General features: G+C 45.3%; 1 protein-coding gene across 1 annotated transcript in view; it reads left to right on the forward strand.

Annotated features, from left to right (window-relative positions):
- Window positions 1–7,849: 7,849 nt before the first annotated feature.
- The window catches only part of KCNIP1 (potassium voltage-gated channel interacting protein 1), a 73,014-nt gene continuing 60,407 nt past the window's right edge, over window positions 7,850–20,456 (forward strand). Inside the window, exon 1 of the mRNA XM_075543204.1 lies at window positions 7,850–7,937. Within this exon, the coding sequence (XP_075399319.1) occupies window positions 7,877–7,937 (61 nt within the window). The 5' untranslated portion in view covers window positions 7,850–7,876. The remainder of the gene's footprint in view (window positions 7,938–20,456) is intronic.

Consider the following 20,456-nt stretch of genomic DNA (forward strand, 5'->3'; position numbering starts at 1 on the left):
TGGGGTCACAGTTGCGAAGGCGATGCTGAGGAGATGGAGAGCGGATGAGTTCTACGAGCTGCACATTTGAGGGAGCGTGTCCTGAATTTCATCCCAAAAGGACTCGGCATCCTTGAAGCAGGATCCAAGGTCCTCCCAACGTTGATCTCTGGACGGCTCTGGCATGATGTTTTCTGAGCATGGTCTAAAATCCACAAGAATGAAAACAAAAAGCTCTTCTCTAGTTGTCTCCCCTCCCCCTAGTCCCCCTGGACCTGATGATGAAATCAGATAAGCCGATTCCAACTCGGAGAGTTGACATGCAGGGCCTGGTACCCTGGGATAGCAAACCAGCACAATTGAATTCTCAAGCAAACCGCTTGAGAGAGACACTGGCCTCTCTTCCCAGTGATATGATTATGAACGAAGGGGGTTTCTAGGTAGATGCTTGAGGGCTTTTTCCTTTCAACATCTGTCCCAGCCCATAAATAGCCTGTTCGGGCCAATAGCTAGCAAAGAAGTCATATAATTACTGGGCCTAAATGAGATAACCTGTGTAAAATACCTCACCCAGTGTTGTTGTTGTTGTGCTGATGATGGTGATTGGGTAGAAAAGCCGAGGGCCTAAAGGAAAGAAATGATCAGAGACAGGAAACATGGGTACCAAGGAGGAATGCCCCATTACCCAATAAGCAAGGCAAGCATGGCTTACTTGGGCTTACTTGCCAGTCTGTAGCAAATGATTTCACATTTTTTATGATATCAAATATTCAGTCCAGTTATGCAAGGAAGGAGTGAGGTAAAGAGGAAGGGAGGGAGGGAGGAAAAAAGCGGCGGCGAGCAGGCATATGCCATTGCTCTATTATTGTATAATTATCATAATCATTATGAAACTAATTTAAACAAACCAAGCCTGTGCCCCCCAAAGGGCTCCAAGCAAAGGCTAGGATTAAAAAACAACCAGGAATAATTTTCCCATTTTACCAGTGGTGGGAATAGTAATGATTTTCTCTCTGAACCATAACCATCTTGCACTTAAATAATTTGCTTCTGATAGAATCAGGAGCTCTGAGATAGTGCTCTGAGGAATTATTTTATTTCTTTCCCAGGCTTTGAACTGATTCTTCCTGGTTCAGACATGGCCGTGGAGGCAAAGCGGAACAGACCCCAATTTGCCAAAATTTAGGTGAGTCAGAATGATAAGTGGAATGGAAAAATTAGGGGCAACGCTCTGCTGGCAACTGAACCTTCTTCTTAAAAACAAGAGCAGCCAGTGCCCTGAACAACAACCCATTGTCTTGCCTATTGACTTTGGAGCACAGTTTGGGGTGCCCCACAAACGGATGGCGGCAGGCCACACCTTCTGAATGTGTCTCTCTCTCCACAGTCTTACTAATCGTTTAATCTCCCACATCACGCTTCCTTAAAGTGCTCAGTACGCCTTTTCCAAGTCTCCCATTCCACAGCGTCAGCCGCTCTTCCATCTGCTATGGGCACCCTTCTGGATTACCCACATTTTGGAAATTCAGGTCTGTTCCAGTTTTGTTTCCTCAGCCAACTGGTTCAAACCAATTCAAAACCTTGTTTCTTTCCCACCTTGGAAAGAAAAGAAAGCTCCGATGGGTAGTTGTTGGCATTGTTTTCACACCAGCTGCAGTCGGACATCCGAGGATGAGGCTTCTCAAATTAACTTATCCAAATGAGGTTTCTCCAGTCCCTTACCAGAGGACCACTCAGAAAGCTGCCTGTCAACAACAGCAAGCTGCTGGATACAGGGGATGGGGGCACAGGATCGCACGTGCATTTTCAGCCAATTAAATGGACTGCTGCAATCCCATGGGACGTGGCTCCACAGGGCACCTCTGTGGACTCCAGGTTTGCACTCCAGCTGGGAGCAACAGAGGCAGACAGATGAAATCGAATTCTATTTTCTGGCTGCCAAGTAGACACCCAAGGGAAGCTTGAGTAGTGACAAGTCATAGCTGAGACTGCCTATTTGGAAGGGGGCCTTGAGCCTGGGGAACTGAAGGTTAAGCACTTCGCATTGCCCAGGACCCTGCCTCCTCTACTTGAAATCACACTCCTTCCTCTCCTTGTATCCAAACCTCCGAGCCAGATGTATTCCATCTAGGACGTCTCTCTGGGACCCAGCTGATCATAATAACTTCCTCCAGCTTAGAGATGAACATAAAATGACACTGTGTACAAAGACTAATTCATTTGAATTCTCCCAACTCTCTGAGACAGGTGCTGTGATGATGCCTAGCTTACCAGTGAGAAAGCTCAAGTTCAGAGAAACTCAATAACTCACCCATGATCATGGAGCTAAGAGGCAGAGACAAGAGACAGCTCAGGGAGCCCTGTGCCTCGAGGCTACATACACTCTGCAGCCAGGGACTGTGTGGGGCAGTTTAAATCGTTATCTCAATGGCAACAATCCTGTGATGATGGGTACCAACAGCCAACCACCCAGTTGTCATCAAGTCAACTCACAGAATTCCCATGTGCCAGAACATCACTGCGATCCTTAGTGTTTGTTACTGGATTTGGGGGCAGATCATCAGACCTTCCTCTGAGGCACCTCTGTGTGGACTCAGCCCCATGAGTCTTCACTGATGAACACAGCATGTTAAACATGCAATCCCTCTCTGAGGACCAACACTGCCCCATTGAGCAGATGGTGGAAATGAACTCAAAAAACCTAAACAGCTTGTTCCAGGTGATCTAGTTGGTAAGTGGCAGAGCTAAGATTCCAACACAGACCTCTGTGCTCCTGTGATTATTTGGCAGAAATCCGGCATTTGTGAGTGCCACTACCTTTCCCTCTGTCTGAGGAATATTCAAGTCCCTGGTCAGTATTAATCTGTCAGGATTTGAGGGCCTGAATTGGCATCCAACTCCCTGGTGTTGAAGAGTCGGGATGAAAGTCTGATACATGAGGTCAGCTAACCCCTCCATCCTCACCCCTAAGGAGCCATTCCTGAAATGGCCATGCCTACTTCTCCATGGGAAATGGAGCTGGGGCATGGGAATGCCTCTAGTGCTGGCAAAGAATTGAAGAAGGCCAACAGAGGGAGGGTCCTTAGTCCAAAATAGTGATTTGAGACAAACGCATGAGAGAAGTGTTCAGTTCAGTGCAGGCTCAGGTCTAGAACACAAACAGAGTCCCTTGACAATCTATATGGAAATAAGGAAAAGCAATTTGTGAAATGGATTCGGCGAGTGTTTGGTATGGGAAAAAATTTCTCATTAAGTGATAGATGGAACTTTGATACGAATTTACACACAGGAACAATTCGTGCAGAAGCCACGTGACTCTGAGGGGAGATGTGATGGAAGGAAAAGGCAAGTTCTCTAACAAACCCTCCACGTAGCCATCCCAAACTCAGAGCCGCAGCCACGACTTGTCCTGGCCGAGCCCGGGAGGACAGCATGCACTTCGGAAGCAGGTAGACTTGCGTTTGAAACTCACACACCTACTATTTATGAGACCCTGGATTTCCTTCTGCTTTTCTGGGAACTGAGGAATGTTAAGAGCTCAGAGATGTGTTCAGAACTCCATGTGTTCAAGACAGCCCCCATGACTCCCAGCAAGTGGGTCAAGTCGTTCTTGTGGTGACCAGAGGTGCTTAATCAGAGAGGCAGAGGCTCAAAAGCTCAAAGGCAAGGGCACCATGACGAGGAGCCCCTTGTCTTTGAGGCTAGATTTCTTGGAAGAACTGAAATTTTCCCATAGTGACAGACCCAAGCAAAAAGTGTGTGTGTGTCGGGGTGGGGAGTGGGGAGTGGGGACAATTACCCTGCCTCCTGATGTTATTCACTCCCAGGAAAATCAGAGTATGGCAAAAAGAATAAGTCTAGTCATGGCCCTGGGACTTGCATCTAGCAGTTGTTCAGTAATACTTGCTGGTGGGACTAAACTGGGAAAGTCGAGAGTAAAGTGAAGTAGGAGGACCGATGGAAATAGGGGTGGGGTACAGGGAGTGGGCGGAGACAAAGGTTCCGCATCTGCCAGAGCTGGCACCCACCGGAGCCTTGAACCTGCAGGAGCTTGCAAAGTTGGGGTGGGAGGAGGGCAGGTGGGTGATGCGAAGGTGAGAAAGTCAGGGCCGGCACCGTTGAAGGTGGAAGTTGCTGGAAAGGCAGCAGGCGAGAACAGAGAACAGAGCAGGCAGAAACGAAGAGAGGCACAGTAAGGGGAGCTACGAGAACAAAAGGCCACTTTGCCTTTCCAGGTCTCCCCAGTTTTCTCCCTCTGGTGGGGCAAGTCATCCTTTACTATTGATCTCTGTGATACACATTGGAGTTTTCCTTCCCTGACATATTTCCATCTTACAAAGAGTCTAGCTGTTGTGGGTTTGGGTGTATTGACGTAACAAAAACCAGCAAGTCTTTCAGCTTCTAATTCAGAGACTCGTTTCTGGATATAGGTGAAGGCCTCAAATCGCATCAAGTCCCTGGGGTTAAATGTCGCACTTCATGGGACTCCAGAGGGGACGCACATTAGGCCAGAAGAACCTCTGGGCAGATGAATGGATCCGATGTCCTTCTGTGAATATAGGGTCTGAGCTGGCGGAGGCACAGTGATGTCCTGGTAGATGAGGAAGGCAGGCCTGGTCAGTAGAGTTTGTTGATTTACATGGTGTGAACATTCCTACCATGACTGAAAGCCAAGCTGCATAACAATAGTGTAACACCGTCTTCAAAGATGTCCTGAAATTTTAACGATAAACTCTCACATGCTGGCATGGGCTGATTGTAGGACACCACTGCCCAGTCACCGGTGGCATTGGAGATTGGCACATCAAACAGAGGGAGAAGATGCAGAAAAGACAAGATTTTCCACGTTGAGATTTTTCTGAGCTTCACTCAGACATGTCGTCTATGTCTCCACCTTTCCCAGAAAAGCCAGGGAGGCCAACCCTATCACTTCAGCTATTCAGTTACCCACATGCACGGGGGACATTTCAACAAGGCGGTCACTGTCGGGCTCCAGTCTTTCAGTTGTCCCCTCAACAGAACTGACTGACATGTTCACTGTGTCCTTCTGGAAATGCTGTATGTACTGTGTGTGTGTGTGTGTGTGTGTGTCAGAGAGAGAGAGAGAGTGCTAACTACATGTTCACTGTATCCTTCTGGAAATAATGTATATACGGTGCCTATGTGTGTGTTCCTTTCCAATATAAAATGATAATGTACTGAACACCTTGCTTTTTACACTTAATAATGTATTAAGGCAGACTTCTAGAGAGCATAAAGATGTTCTCTTCCTTTGTAGTAGTTTCACAGTATCCTTTCTGTATGCACTATGATTTATTTAGCCAGTTCCTACCTAGATGAACATATACTTGTATTTGTTTTTTCACAGCTCTTGCTGTTATAAGCAATGATGGAAGGAATTGCCTTGTAAATATATATATATGTGGGCACATATATGAGTGTGTGGTGGAAAATGGAAGTAAATGATAATGGAATTTTCTCACCACATTTGTGAAGCCCCCTCCACCACCACCACCACCCCAGGCAGTCCTTTAAGTCAAACAGCTGGATCAAAGGATTTGGGGTTGTTTTTTATTATTCTTATTAAATACTTTTATTGGGGGTTCTTACATCTCTTATCACTATCCATACATTCATCCAGTGTGCCAGGCACATTGGCACATATGCCACCATCATCATTTTCAAAGTATTATCTTCCCACTTGAGCCCCTGATATCAGCTCCCCATTTCTTCCCCTTCCCTCACCCACCTGCCCTCCCTCATGAACACTTTATAAGTTTTAGATTATTATTTTCATATCTTACATCATCCTCTGTCCCCCCTCACCCACTTTTCTGTAGTTCATCCCCCTGAGAGTGAGTTATTGGTTGATCCTTGTGATCTATTCCCCTTTTCTACCCCCACCCTCTTCTAATCCTCCTGGTATCTCTACTCCCCTTGTTGGCTATGAGGGGTTTATCTATCCTGGATTCCCTGTGTTGTGGGCTCTTATCTCTAGCAGTGTGCATGTTCTGATCTAATCTGATGTGTAAGGTAGAATTGAGGTCATGGTAGTGGGGGGAAGGAAGCACCAAAGAACTAGAGGAAAATTGTGTGCTTCATCAGGGCTATACTGCACCCTGACTGGCTTATTTCTTCCCCATGACCCCTCTGTAGGGGGATGTTCAATTATCTACAGATGGTCATTGGGTCTCCACTCCATGCCCCGCCCCGCATTCACCTTGAGTATGATTTTGTTCTGGGTCTTAGATGCCTGGTATCGGATCTCATCGACACCTCATGATCACACAGACTGGTGTGCTTCTTCCATGTGGGCTTTGTTGCTCCTCCGCTAGAAGGCCACTTGATTATCTTCAAGTCTTTAAGACCCCAGATGCTATATCTCTTGATAGCAGGGCACCATCAGCTTTCTTCACCACATTTACTTATGCACCCATTTTGTCTTCAGCAATTGTGTTGAGTAGGTGAGCACCACAGAATCTGGATTGTTAGAACAAAGTGTTCTTGTATTAAGGGAGTACTTGAGTTGAGGCACAATGTCCATCTGCAACCTTAATTCTTACCATGTAGATATGAGCACATCGTTCTAGTCCCCTCTTGATACATGCACACACACACAAAGGATTTTTGTTTTTCAGCAGCTAGTCCGCCCTGATTTACATCCTCACCCAAATGCATGGAAGTGGTCTGGTCAACATAGCACATTCTTATTCTCAACATCTGAGGCAGCATTTGTGAGTGTTTACTCTTCTCACGCTTTCCCTTATGTGAGAATTTGCATAAAATCACACATGGACCAAGGAGCCCTGGTCGTGCCATAGTTAGGTGCCTGTCTACTACAGAAAGGTCAGCAGTTTGAACCACTAGCTCTGTAAAGATTCACAGCCTTGTAAACCCTATGGGGCAGCTCGGAGTAACAACTGACCAGGTGGACATAGGTTTGGTTTTAGATTCATTTAAAAGGAAACGGGGCCTGGTGGCGTTCCAGGAACTTGCCCCTAAACTGCTGGGTGTGACTCTGAGCCTTGATTGTTCATTCTCCAGGGCACCCACACCCTGGCCCGTCTGACCCATTGTTGACAGTCCAGTTCCCCTCCGATCCCAGACATTTAGGACACATCAATAGCATCACCCTTGTTTTCCTACTTTTTGCTTTACTTCCGGAAACTTCATTTGTCCATTCTGCGCTGCCCAAAGAAACTTAGTCTGATGATAGCCTACTTAATAATTTCTGTTTCTGACATGAAACCCGGCCCAAATTTCACATACCTAGGAACTCAGACCAGTTTTCACTGTTTCCTGGTAACACGCTTTCTGGGGACAACGTATCAAGCCGTAGTCACTCAGCTTCCGGGATCAGCTTGCCTGGAGATGTTTGTTCCACTAAAGAAAGCAAAGATGAATTGCTGTCCCCTTCAAAACAGTCACCTCTCAGTCTGTCTCAGGCTGAAAGCCATCCATCTCTTTCTTTCTGCCTTTGACCCGGTGTCCACTCACCCTCATTCTCATTTCCTCTGAGTCACAGAAGAACCATGAGATGGAACCAATTCTGGTTACACTCAGTGAGCAGAGTTCAGGAGTGGTCGAGCCCGTTGGGGAAATTACCGTGGGGGAAGAAGTCGAAATAAAAGCAAAGATGACTAGGAAATGAGGAGGTTGCCAGCTAGGCTAGGCAGAGGAGAGAGGTGGAGGGAGCGGGCGTCGGAGCGGAACGGAGGGAGGGAGAGAGCTCGAGGAGGGGAGGCTGATGGAAACACAGCCAGGGCAGGGAGCGAGCGCTCAGACGCGTGGGTTTCCCTTTGATGCCCTGCCGCCTGCCTCGCCCGCTGTGCTGGGCGCTCCTAGGAGGATGTGGGCGGAGGGCGAGTCTGAGGGGCTGCAGACGCTGGGCATCGTGATGGTGGTGTGCTCCTCTCTGAAACTTTTGCACTTCCTCGGACTGATAGACTTGTCGGACGGTAAGCGAGCCTCCTGGGCTTCTCCGTTTTCTGCGAATGGGTTGCTTCAGTGTGGTGAGCACGGTTTGGAAAATGCATGCCGAGCCCGGGAGATTTGAAAATTCCGGGTCTCTGCCGCTGGCAGCATCGGTCGCCGCCTTCCTCGCGTGCGTTGTCCGAGGTGCTGAAAATGACACCTGGCGTGTGAGGAAGCAAAAAGGGGGTCTAGGATCTTTGCTCCGTCCTTGTGAGTTGCATGTGAGTTGTTAGCTGGGTGACTCTGGGTGCTAGAGTCACCCAGTAGTCTAGCACATACATTACAACGCTCTCTCCCAAACGGGAAGCGACTGTAACTACTTAGGTTATTGGTAGAAACCAATGACTTTTCAAAGGGACCCGAATGTCAATGATGGTCATTTAAGAAGTAGTGGGATAGAGTCTGTGGAGGAAGAACATGAATCACAGTGTCTATAACAGTTAGAAGATGCTTCACAAATGCTGATTCCTCTCCCCATCCTAGCCTTCAATCCATAATACTTTCCTCTGCCCATCACCTTTATTCTAAAGCCACCTGATCGTTGTGAATTGAGTTTCCATTCCTAATGAGAAAACCAAAAAATAAACACGTTGCCATCAAGTTGATTTTGACTCATCGTGATCCTAGAAGTCAGAGTAGAACTGTCCCATAGAGTTCCCAAGCCTGTCAATCTTTATGGAAGCATGTGCCGAATCTTTGTCTCTCAGAGGACTTGGTGGGCTTGAGCCCCCAACCTTTCTGTTAGCAGCCAAGCTCTTTAACCACTGAGCCACCAAGACTCATTTTTAATGAGGAGTTTATGACTGGAAAGTTGAGGATTTGGTTTACAGAGTTAAGGGAGCACACAAATAAAATCTTTATTTTCCCTCTTAAAATATTTTGTCCATATGATCCTTCTTATCACATAAAGTCAGGATCCTGGGACTATTCTAATTATAATGAGCAAAGTATATCTCAGCAAAGTGCATTTGATGTATATACAAATTAAGTTCAGTGTACACTCTTCAATATGGGTTTTGAGCAAGAATTTCTACTCTGAGAAGCATCACGTGATTGTATAAAGTATATACAATACCAAAATCGCTTCCTATACAAAAGACTTGTCAAAATACCAACCAAAGATGAGGCAGGCAGACAAGAGACTGAAATTACAAAATGACAGGCTTAGATGAGCCCTGGACTGGGAATCAAGAGACATGGTTTCTACCTCTATGTTTTCTTGTTCAATTCATTTTTTTTTCATCTGAGTCTCAGTTGCAACATGACAGAGAATATTGATAGATTTCCATTTCTGCTCCCTGGAATTCTAAGGCACGCCAAAAATTTTCCTTAGATCCAGTCTTTCGGTTGGGCATACAAAACTCTGAGCCTCTTGCCCTTCTTTCAACCAGACTGGCTCCACTTTATCTATTCTATAGATTAGCCCCATACAAGGAATTTTTAGCTTTACTTAACATTTGGTGCATCTGTTGTTCTATGAATCTATGATTCTGTGCTCTCCTAGGATTCTGAAAGCTAAAAATTTCATAATCTATGATTCCACTCTCTTGAGATTCTGAAAGTGAAACAATTTCATATTCAGAAGAGATTTTCTTTCTCAAAACCACCTGAAATCGAATCATCAGAACAGCTCCATGTGCACATGGGAACTCGTTTTGACGCTTAGTTCCTTGCATGTGGTCTTCCAAAACCACATACTCAGACTTCCATCCTCTCACAATCGAGCAGCACCTCTGTTCTTCACCAGATTTCAAGAGAAGACATTCTATCTGTTCAAGGCTTCATAGAGGGTACCATCTGAGATTATGAAGTTGTGATAAATACTGCCTATCTCCTCATAAGGTGAGGGGGAAATGGGAACATTAGCCCACCTTCCCATTCCTTATCCAAAAGCATCCTTCTCTCTTCTACTTTTGCTTCTCATGATTACCTATTGTTACCACGGAGCATATCAGTTATTCATGCAATAGTATAGTCATGAAGAGATTTAAGGTAGAAATGGAGAATACATATTCTAGACTACATCAAAGAACCCTAGGTCAAGAAAGATAAGAAGATTAACATTAATTCAGCACCTGCCAAGTATGTACCAAGTATAGTGTTAGGTATGTTAATGTACATGAACTAATGTGATCTATCATTAGGTCCAAATTGTGCATAGACTTTTGTGATAGAACTTTCACCCTGTGGTCCATTTTGGATGGCGAGTGAGATGGGAAACTGTTCATCCGTTTGCATACTAAGGAGGAAATGTCACATCCGACTGTGTTAGAGCCAACACAATACAGTCATTCTAAGAAGGTCAGGGACACACCTCTGGAAAATCCACCCCAACATTATTAACTTGACAAACTCTTGGGGAAATCACATGAATTCAGATGTGTTCATTTGGACCTTAGAAAGTCAGTTTTCTGTGGACTTCTAATTACATGAACCATCTAGTGTTGCTCTGGAGGCTTGCTGGCTCCACTTGATTGCTCATATTAGAAATGTGATTAATATAAAACCAACCACCCACAGGCATTCGATGGTAAGCATTTTGTATGGACTCAGTGCCTGTCTTCTACTTCACAGTTTGAGAGAACCTTGTCAATACAGCATTTGACTTGGACAGAACTATCTATGAGATATAAAACTAAAATGAAAGAAAGAAAGCGTACTGCCATCCAGTCAGTGCTGACTCATAGTCACCCTCTGTGGGTTTCTGAGACTGCAACTGTTCACAGGAGTAGAAAGCCCAGTATTTATCCCTCGGAGCTGCTGCTGGTTTCAAACTGCCAGCCATGCAGATTGCAGGCCAATGCTCAACCACTACACCACCAGGGCTCCTTTGAGATATAAAGTTCACATTATTACTGGTCTCAGATTACAGTAGAAGGGAAATAAAAGCACAGTCATTGAAGCTCTGAAGTTCTGACTCCAAGATCGCAAGGCTAGGAAGTAAAAAGTTCAGGACTCAACCCCAAGTCTGAGGAAACCCACTCCATTGTCTAAGCACAGCCAAATGTGTACATAAATAGGATCAATGAGAATATCACTATTCCTGCTCATCAGATACTTGTATTATTTCTTTGGAAAACTATTCATAACCTAGACAGGTTGAATTAGACTGAGCAATAAATGGGCACCAAAAGATATCAGGTCCCAATCCTTGGGACTTGTAAGTGTTACCTTCTAGGAGATGCTGTTAAGTAAACTAATGGGCAGGTCATTGGTTCAAAACCATCAGCATCTCGTTGAGAAAGATGAGGTTATCTTCTCACAAAGATTTACTGCCTCCAAAACCCTGTATAGGGTCACTATGAGTTACAGTCAACTCGATGACAATGGGTTAAAGAAAAGGAGCCTTGGCTGCTATTAGTAAGTCTTTTTGAGTTGAGGTTTAATCCTGCTTTGTATGCATGACTCTAAATCCCATTCCAAGTGTCCTCGTACAAGAAAGGCAGGGAAGAGCAGCAGATGTAAAGACTATGGCAGAAATGGGAGTGATGCAGGCACAAAGCAAAGGAATGCAGGTAGCCACAGACAAGAAGTGGAGTCTCCCCTAAGCCTGAGAGAGAGAGAGAGAGAGAGAGGGAGAGAGAGAGAGAGCATGGCCCTGCTGACACCTTGATTTGGACCCTGTGCAACTGGTGGTGCCTTCTGGTCTGAGAGAGAAGGAACTGCTTCAAGCCGCCAGCATTACAGCACTTTGCTGTGGCGGCCATTGGAAACTAATGCATAGTTTTCTGAAGGGTCTTCTTTTGCTACTATACGATTTAAAACAAACTAGCATGCATTTAAACGCTCAAGTTGCTCACGTCATTACGTGTTAGGTGTGGTCAAGCAACGCATAGCAGCACTATGCACCATGGAATGGAACACTGCCGGTCCTGTGTCATCCTCAGTATTGCTGCCAAGCTGCGGGTCATTGTTGCAGTCACTGTGTCGCTCCATCTTGTCTAGGGTCTTCCTCTTGCTCGATGACCCTCCACTTTGGCAAGTATGATGGCCTTTTCTAGGGTCTTCTCTCTCCTGACAACATGTCCAAAATACACGAGACAAAATCTCACCATCTTTGCTTCCAAGGAGTATTCTGGTTGTTCTTCTTCCAAGCCGCATTTGTTTGTTCCATTGGCAGTCTGCGGTACTTTAAATATCCTTCGCCTGTACCATAGTCCAAATGCATTGGTTCTTTTTTGGTCTTCCGTATTCAATGTCCAGTTGTTACATGCACATGAGGTGATTGAAAATGGCATGCTGCAGTCTAGTCTCCGAGGGGGTGGGATGAGAAGGGGTTGGTGATGGGAAACAGAGGTGGGGAGGAGGGCTCGGGTCAGGGCAGGAGCCTGGATTAGGGGGCTGGGGAAGCTGGGTAGGGCATTGAGAGCAGGGGGTGCAGAGAAGAGGGACCTTTGCAGGGGCCTCATGTGGAGAGAAACCCAATGCAAAACAGTTGGAAATGGGGGTCGCTGAGGGGCATAAGGGCCGGCACTATGAGGGCCAGTTATAGGACCGCTGGGCCCGTGTCGAAGGGAACTCCAGGGGGACAGGGATTGCGGAGCAGGGGTCTGGCGCAGAGGCTCATCAGGTGGCAGGGGTATGAAGGGTTGACTCATATAAAAACAAAGAGGGAAAAAAATGCCATGGCCTTGAAGTGATATCCTTGCCTTTCCATGCTTTAAAGAGGTCTTGTGAAGCAGATTGCCAAGTGTAATATATTGTTTGATTTCTTGGCAGCTGCGTCCATGAGCATTGATTGTGGATCCAAGCAAGATGAAATCCTTGACAACTGGTCTGGGGTTCTCAGTCCTGTCTCTAAGACAATCATTGCTTCTCCTCCTCTAATCAGGAGGATGCCTTTTGTATCAGAAGCCTACCCAGTCCCTCCTATGGCACAGGGAGATCCAGAGCTAGCCAGGCCCCCTCCACTCAGTCCCAGCCCCAGCTGAAGGCCACCCCTCTGACCATAGGATGAGACTGGTCCTTGTATCCACTCTGCTATCTGTCCACCCCACCCCCCACCCCTAAAGCCCACCCTATCCAGCAGCCAGAACAAACATCTGAAATCCAGAACAAAAAACCCACTAGATCAGAGGACTAAAATAGCTGGATTTTATAGTGAATTATAAAACCAAACCGGTGGCTTTTGTCAGTGCCAACTTATGGGGTCCTCATGTGTGTCAGAGGAGAATTGTGTTTCATGAGGTTTGCGATGGCTGGTTTTGTGAGGGAAGTAAATCACTAGGCCATTCCTCTGTAGTACCTCTAGGTAAACTTGAACCTTCAACTTTCTGGCTAGCAGCTAAGTCCATGAACCATTTGCACTGCCTAGAGACTCCTGATGCAGGATGTATTTGGTGTCCGGAGGTCTTCTCGTCTGTTCTGACCCACAGGGCCCTGGGCACAGCAGAATGAACCCCTGCCCTGGCTGTGCCATCGTCACAACTGTTTTCTGTTTGAGCCCCAACCACGATGTCCATCCAACTTGTTGAAGGTCTCCCTCTTGTTTTCACTGCCCCACTACTTTACCAAGCATGCATACCAGATATCAGGGCCCCAAACTTGGCCCCTGTTTTCACTGACGATATTTATAGTGCTAAGGTTTACATTTAAGTCTTTAATCCATTCGAGGTCAGTTTTGTATGTGGAATGAGGTATTGTGTCCTGTTTAATTCCTGCTGGACGTGGAAAACCAATTTTGCCAGCAACATTTGTTGAAGAGACTGTCTCTTGCCCATTTATTGTGTTTCTTTCCTTGGTTAAAAGTCAATTTCCTGTAGGTAGGTGGATTTATTTCTTGGTTCTCCATTGGGCTATGCGGCTATCATCGTTTCGATCCCAGGCTATTTTGATTACTGTAGCTTTGGAGTGGGTGTTGAGGTTAGGAAAGGCCCCTGCTTTATTCTCCTTCTTCAGTAGTACTTTGCTTAGCCTCGGTCTCTTTTCTTTCCATATAAAGTCAGTGGTTCGTTTTTCAGCTCTTTAGAAAATGATTCTGGGAGCTGGGTCAGAATAACATTATGTCTATAGATTGGTTTGGGTCGTATTGACATTTTCAAAATGTTGTCTTCCTATCCCTGAAGTGGCTGATTCTTCCATTTATGTAGGCCTTTTGGTTTCTTGTGATGGTGTTTGTAGTTGTCTTTGGACAAGTGTTTTGTCTCTAGGGTTGAGCATATTTCTAAGTATTTCATCTTTTGCGTGCTAAGTGGTATTGTTTTCTTGACTCCTTTTCAGAGTTCTCTTGATTCGTATACAGGAATCCAGTGGATTTTTGTATGTTGATCTTGTACCCTGATCTTGTTCTTGGTGAATCTTTCAATGAGTTCCAACAATTTTCTTTTCAAGTCTTTGGGATTTTGTAGGTATAGAATCATATCATCTACAAATATCAAGAGTTTTACTTCTTCTAGACAATCTGGATGGGTCTGGTTTCTTTTTGTTGACTACTAGCACTGACTAACACTTCCAGCATAACATTGAATAAGTGGAATTCACCAGCCTGCTGAAAAGATTCTTTCCTTTTAACTTTTATTTGACTATACAAGTAGTAAATGAACAGGATCTCATTTTATAAATAATTCCTTACAGAAAAGATAAAGTGCAGGTGTCCTTTGCCCACACTCCCTCTCTCTGCCCCCATGTCAAGTAATACATTGTGGTGTCTGTGTCCAGAAAACAAAATATACTGATGCTGATTCTTTGGTACATACATAGAAAGATGACCACTGGGTTTTTAAATTAAGAAAACTAATCAAATATATTAAATAAATATAACAAATATGCCTTGAAAGGGTAGAACATTGTCAACTACAAAGGAGATAGGAGGCTAAGGTGAAGGGAAGAGATAAGCTCAGAAGGTGAAAGAATGGAGAGAAAAAAGTTAGAAGCAGTTAGGAACCCAGTTGCTATTGAGTCAAGCCCAACTCCTAGTGATCCTATGTGTGTTGGAACAGAACTATACTCCGTAGAGATTTCAGGGTCTGGGTTTTCAGAAGTAGATCACTAGCCTTTTATTTCAAGGCATCTGTAGGTGGATTTGAACCCCCAACAATGTGGTTAGCAGCTGGGCACATTAATAGAGCACCCTCCAAGGACAGGTGTTGAGGAGGAAGGAATTACAGAGGTGGGATGAGAGAGAGAGAAAGGGACAGATGGGGCAATAACAGGAGGGTGGACTGGACTACTTTTGAGACACGTACTTGATTCTCTGTGGTTCGCTTGGGTTTCCAACAAAGCCATCTCCTACAAGCATTGGTCTTTAGGATCTAATGAGGCTGATTTAAGAGTACAGCCAGAGTGCCCCCTTGGAGGTAAGGATGGCAAGACTTCTTGTTGTCAGGAGAGAATAGTCTCTGGAGAAGTTCATCATATTTGGGAAAGTAGAGGGGCAGTGAAGAAGAATAAGAAGGCCCTCAAGGTCATGGATTGTCACCATGGTTACAAAATGGGCTCAAGCATAGGAACAATTGTGAGGATGGTGTCGGACAGGCAGTATTTCGTTCTATTGTGCATATAGGGTCACTATGGGTCAGAACCAACTCGATGTCGCCGAACAACAGATATAGTACAATACCCGGGAAACTCACAGCAGCAGGCCCCCTGACCACCGCCATCCCCACCTCCAGGCCCAGCCACCCTGCACTTTTGTTGTGGTCAGAGTACCATCTCCAAGCAGACAGAGCCAGTCTCAGGCCTGAGCCCAGCCTGCATTCCCCATATCCACAAGCCTGGCAGTGAAGAGCGTTCTATCAACTTGCTCTCTCGAATCTCTGGGGCGGAGCATGTCAAGTTTTCTGCAATAGCAAGTTCCATGTTGCGTCCAGAGTCATCTGTTTAGTCTATTTGACACGTTGCTCTGTTGATCCAATGCCCTTACACTGAGTAAGCACTGCAGTGCTCCTTTCATTTCCCTCCAGGCAGCTTGCAACGTTACAATGTCCAGGCTGACCCCGGACCCCCTCTCAGCCTCCATGTTCCCTTTCAGCATCCCCTCTCTCCTTTCAATGCAGCTCCAAACCACAGCCTCTCTCAGAACTCATGGCTTCTACTGTGATGTTCTCCTTGAACTGATCCTCTCATTCACGCCCTGAGTTTCACAGACCTCCATCAAAGTGGACCAGTCCTATGTCTTATTCCTTTTGCCCTCTGACAACTGTAGGATGACTCTTGAAATGTGGGCATTCCTTTTGTCAGTGAATTTGTGTGTGGTGCGCCTGTTTGGGGGTGGGGGCATTTTAAAATTATAAAACTAACACTGTCATTAGGCTTTTTGCTGCTTTCAAATGTTGCTTACTAAAGAGAAAGAGAGAAGATGGTTGAGGTGGCCTGGAGAGGCATGCTCCCGAGGAAACTGCTTTAAGGGAGAACCTTGGACATTGGGCATTGTAGGGTGCACTGAGACTTGAGCACAAGGCAGGTGGGATCCTGGTTGGATCTTTGGCACCGTTACCTTCGCAAATGAGCTTCATGGTTCTAAAACTCATCTTTCCTATCTGTAAATATATGTACATTATGACTACCTCATATCGTGTCATGACGATAAAATGTACAACTCTTTATACCTGAGAGGTGGTTGATGTTTCATTAAATGTTATCTCTGAGCCTGAATGGAGAGTCTCTCCATGCACAGCCCTTAGCTCTCCAACTGAGGACAGGAAGAGGAGGGGACAAACCAGTGGTAGACACAAAATAGCAATGCCCAAACTGGGAGTGGGGTGGGAGGAGGGAGTGCTTTTTCCGTTTTCTGAAATAAAAAAAAATGTGGCAGTATTGTGCTAAGAGTGATTTATATTGTTGTCATGATTAGGTTCCTACATGCTTTCAAGTTGGTCCCAGTGCATCAAAACCCTGTGCCCAACAGAAGGAAGCGCTGTTGGCCCCGGGCCATCCTCACAATGGCTCCTATGTTCATTGCTGCATCCAGTGTCATTCCATCTTCCTGAGGTCTTCCTCTTTCTCCATACCCTCCACTTGACCAAGCATGGTGTCCTCTTCCCTGCTTCTTTTGCTCCCGATAACACATCCAGAATATGTGAGGCAAAGGCTTACTATCCTCTCTTCCAAGGAACCCTCTGGCCATACTTCTTCCAAGGCAGATGCATTTTTTTCTTTTGGCAATCCATAGTACTTTCAATATCCTTTGTCAGTGCTGTAATTCAAATGCAACCAGTCTTTTTATAAAGCACCCAACCTATATCAACCCTATATTATAATAATGTACTATAATAATAGGCATGTTTACTGAGCCTTTCCCATGTGCCAAGCCAAGTCCTTTATACACATTATTTCACGTAATTCTCATGACAACTTTATGAGGCAGGTCCCATGATTTCAAAATTATAGTGAGGCACAGAGAAGTTAAGCCGCCCATGTATGCATACGGTAAGCCACAGAGTTGAGCAGCTAGGTTCCCAAGCTCAGACTACATGTTGAGAAGTAGCAAAGTAGAGAGCGTTTTAACTACAACTTGGGTACCACTAAAAGGAAAGGCTGAGATTTACGGTTACTAACAGCAAGGTCGTAGGTTAAAACCTGCAAATCACTCTACAGAAGGAAGAGAAGGCCTTTTTTTGCCCATGAAGATTAAGATATAACATCTAGGATCTTACAGGCTTGGAGATAAACAAGCGGTCATCTAGCTCAGAAGCAACAAAGCCCACATGGAAGAAGCACACCAGCCTGTGTGATCATGAGATGTCGAAGGAATCAGATATCAGGCATCAAAAAACAAAACACCAAATCATTTTGAATGAGGGGAAGTGCAGATTGGGGACCCCAAGACCCGTCTGTAGGCAACTGTACATCCTCTTACAGAAGAGTTGTGGGGAGGAGACGAGCCAGTCAGGGTGCAGTGTAGCAATGAAGAAACCGATTACAAGGATCTACATATCACCTCCTCCCTGGGGATGGACAACAGAAAAGTGGGTGGAGGAAGACATCAGACAGCGTAAGACATGAGAAAATAATAATTAATAAATTATCAAGGATTCATGAGCGAGGGGCAATGGGGAGGGAGGAGAAAATGAGTAGCTGATACCAAGGGCGCAATAGAAAGCAAATGTTTTGAGAATGATGATGGCAACAAATGTACAAATGTGCTTGACACAATGGATGGATGGATGGATTGTGATAAGAGTTGTACGAGCCCCAAATAAAATGATTAAATTTTAAAAAACGTGGAACATTGACAATTTAATATGATTTAACTTAATAAAGTCCAGAGATCTTGGGGAGAGGGAGATTAACAGCCTTAGAAACTGTATATAGGGTCAAGCTTTACAACCTTGGAAGCCATATATATAGGGTCACTATGAGCTGGGATTGACTCAATGGCAGTGAGTTGGATTGATACGCACTATGCAGGCTTGGGCTGGGATTGTCTAATTGGAATAGACGGTTGTTGGAGTGCATGTATACCCATCACCTTTCAGATCTGAAATTAAACTGACCCCCTTGGCTCAGCTTTCAACCAAACCATAGATGTACCGGGGGAACAGTAACTTCAGAGGTGGGTGCACACCTCAGGACAGTCAGCCACTGGAGATCCAAAGGGCAGCATTGAGTGACTCCTCAAAACTGAGTTTTCAGAGTGCTGTAAAACAAAGTTACATTCTTTTCTCACTGCAGCGTGGCAGCCTGCCTAGCCAAGCTTCCCAATAAACAGGCAGAAGCAAAAACCAATTGACCCAGCAACAAGGTCAGAAGGAACCTCATCAGTTCTGGCTCGAATTTACAACTATGATTATTTAAGGCTTAGGTCTAAGAGAGATTTGTGGAACCCCTGAGACTATGGCTCTTAGTCACCTTTCAGATCTGAAACTAAACTGACCCCCTTGGCTCAGCTTTCAACCAAACCAAAAATGTACCGGAGGAACAGTAACTTCAGAGGTGGGTGCACACCTCAGGACAGTCAGCCACTGGAGATCCAAAGGGCAGCATTGAGCCAAGAACAGAGTTCAGAAGGGATAGGAAAGGAGGAGGAATGGAAACAGGAACCACAGAGAGGAAGTGAGGTAAGCAGTGCTTCTTTGATGTAGGAATTGTTGAGCAGAACTGCTCTATAAACTTGCTTCCAATTTGCCATAAAAAGTTTAAAAAAACATGTTGGGGGAAAAAATGACACCTCAACTCAAACTAAAACAAGATTTTCTAGGATGGACCAAGACATGTCACTGTACCCAAGTAACAACCATAGGTTCACCAACACGAGCCTCAACTGTGAAGCTGGCACAGAACCAGGCCTTCGTTCTGTTGCACATAGAGTTTCTGTGAGTTGCAACCAACTCAATGGCACCTAACATCAATAAGGGCCTTCCGGAGGATTCAACCCACCCACAGGTGAAGTCTCAAAATCACGATGATGTACCTGGCCTTAAGCGTGGCCTCTGGAGGTCCCTAACATTTTCCATGGAAACAAAGATCTGATTCCTGATCGCAGGAGTCATGACCACACAGCACCATTTGTTACAGAATAGACCGGTCCTGTGGAAACTCCCTGAACTATGGTCACACAGACGCACCACCTGCCTCATCTGGGAGTGGTATAACAGGAGGAGGAGATACAAGAACCAGGGAGAAAGGAAGGAGGATGAGAGTTGAAAAGGGAAGAAGGAAGAGTGAAAACTAGGAAGCAAAGGGGCGGGGGTGTTAGTCTGGGTAGACTAGCGAAACAAAGCCATAGAAACTCACATGTGTATAAGAGGGTTTTTTATAAAGGGTAATTGTACAATAAGAAAGCATCTCAACCCATTCCAGTCCAAGCCCATAAATCCAATATTAGCCTTTATGACTGATACCAATCTATAAAGTCCTCTTCAGACTCACGAAATATATGCAATGACATCAAATGTCGGATAATCACAGGCCAATGGGTAGAAAGTCTTTGGATCCAGTGTCATTGTAAGCATCCCAGGGCTACATCAGTGTAGGTCCATGTGGCTTTTCCTTGGGGATGTCTCACAGGAAGTCAGCCTTGTCAGTAGAGGGTCTCCAAGGACGTGAATTCCGGAGTTTTCTCAGAATCCTCAGGGGAAGGACATGCCCACAGAGGCCTCATGGACTGTGTTCTGATTGACAGGCTAGACTCCACCCCTACACTCTTACTCCTCAAATTGACAAAGGAGTATATAACCACAAGGGGGACTAGATGAAAAGGGAAAGAGAAAACAGGAGGCGACATTTATTCAATGTCACTCTATCTTTCCATTTGTTCTCTGTCATCTCACAATGATCCTTAAAGTGGGTATTATTACTCTCGTTTAATGAGGACAACTGGTTCAAGAGCTAAGACATGGGCCTAAAGTTAGCCAGCTGATAGGCAGCAGAATGGGTTTCTTTCCAATCTGCCGCACTGTGCAATAGGAGCAACATGTTTAAAAATCGGATAATCTAGCAACAGTCAAATTGACTCACCAGCGTGAAACAGTAGCACCAAGCTGGATCTCTCACTACAGCATTTATTAATGTGAATCTACACAGTCAGTTCACTCTTGCCATCTTTGGTTTATTTTATTTGACTG

Source organism: Tenrec ecaudatus, chromosome 2, assembly GCF_050624435.1.
Source record: "Tenrec ecaudatus isolate mTenEca1 chromosome 2, mTenEca1.hap1, whole genome shotgun sequence".
NCBI classification, from domain to species: Eukaryota; Metazoa; Chordata; class Mammalia; order Afrosoricida; family Tenrecidae; genus Tenrec; species Tenrec ecaudatus.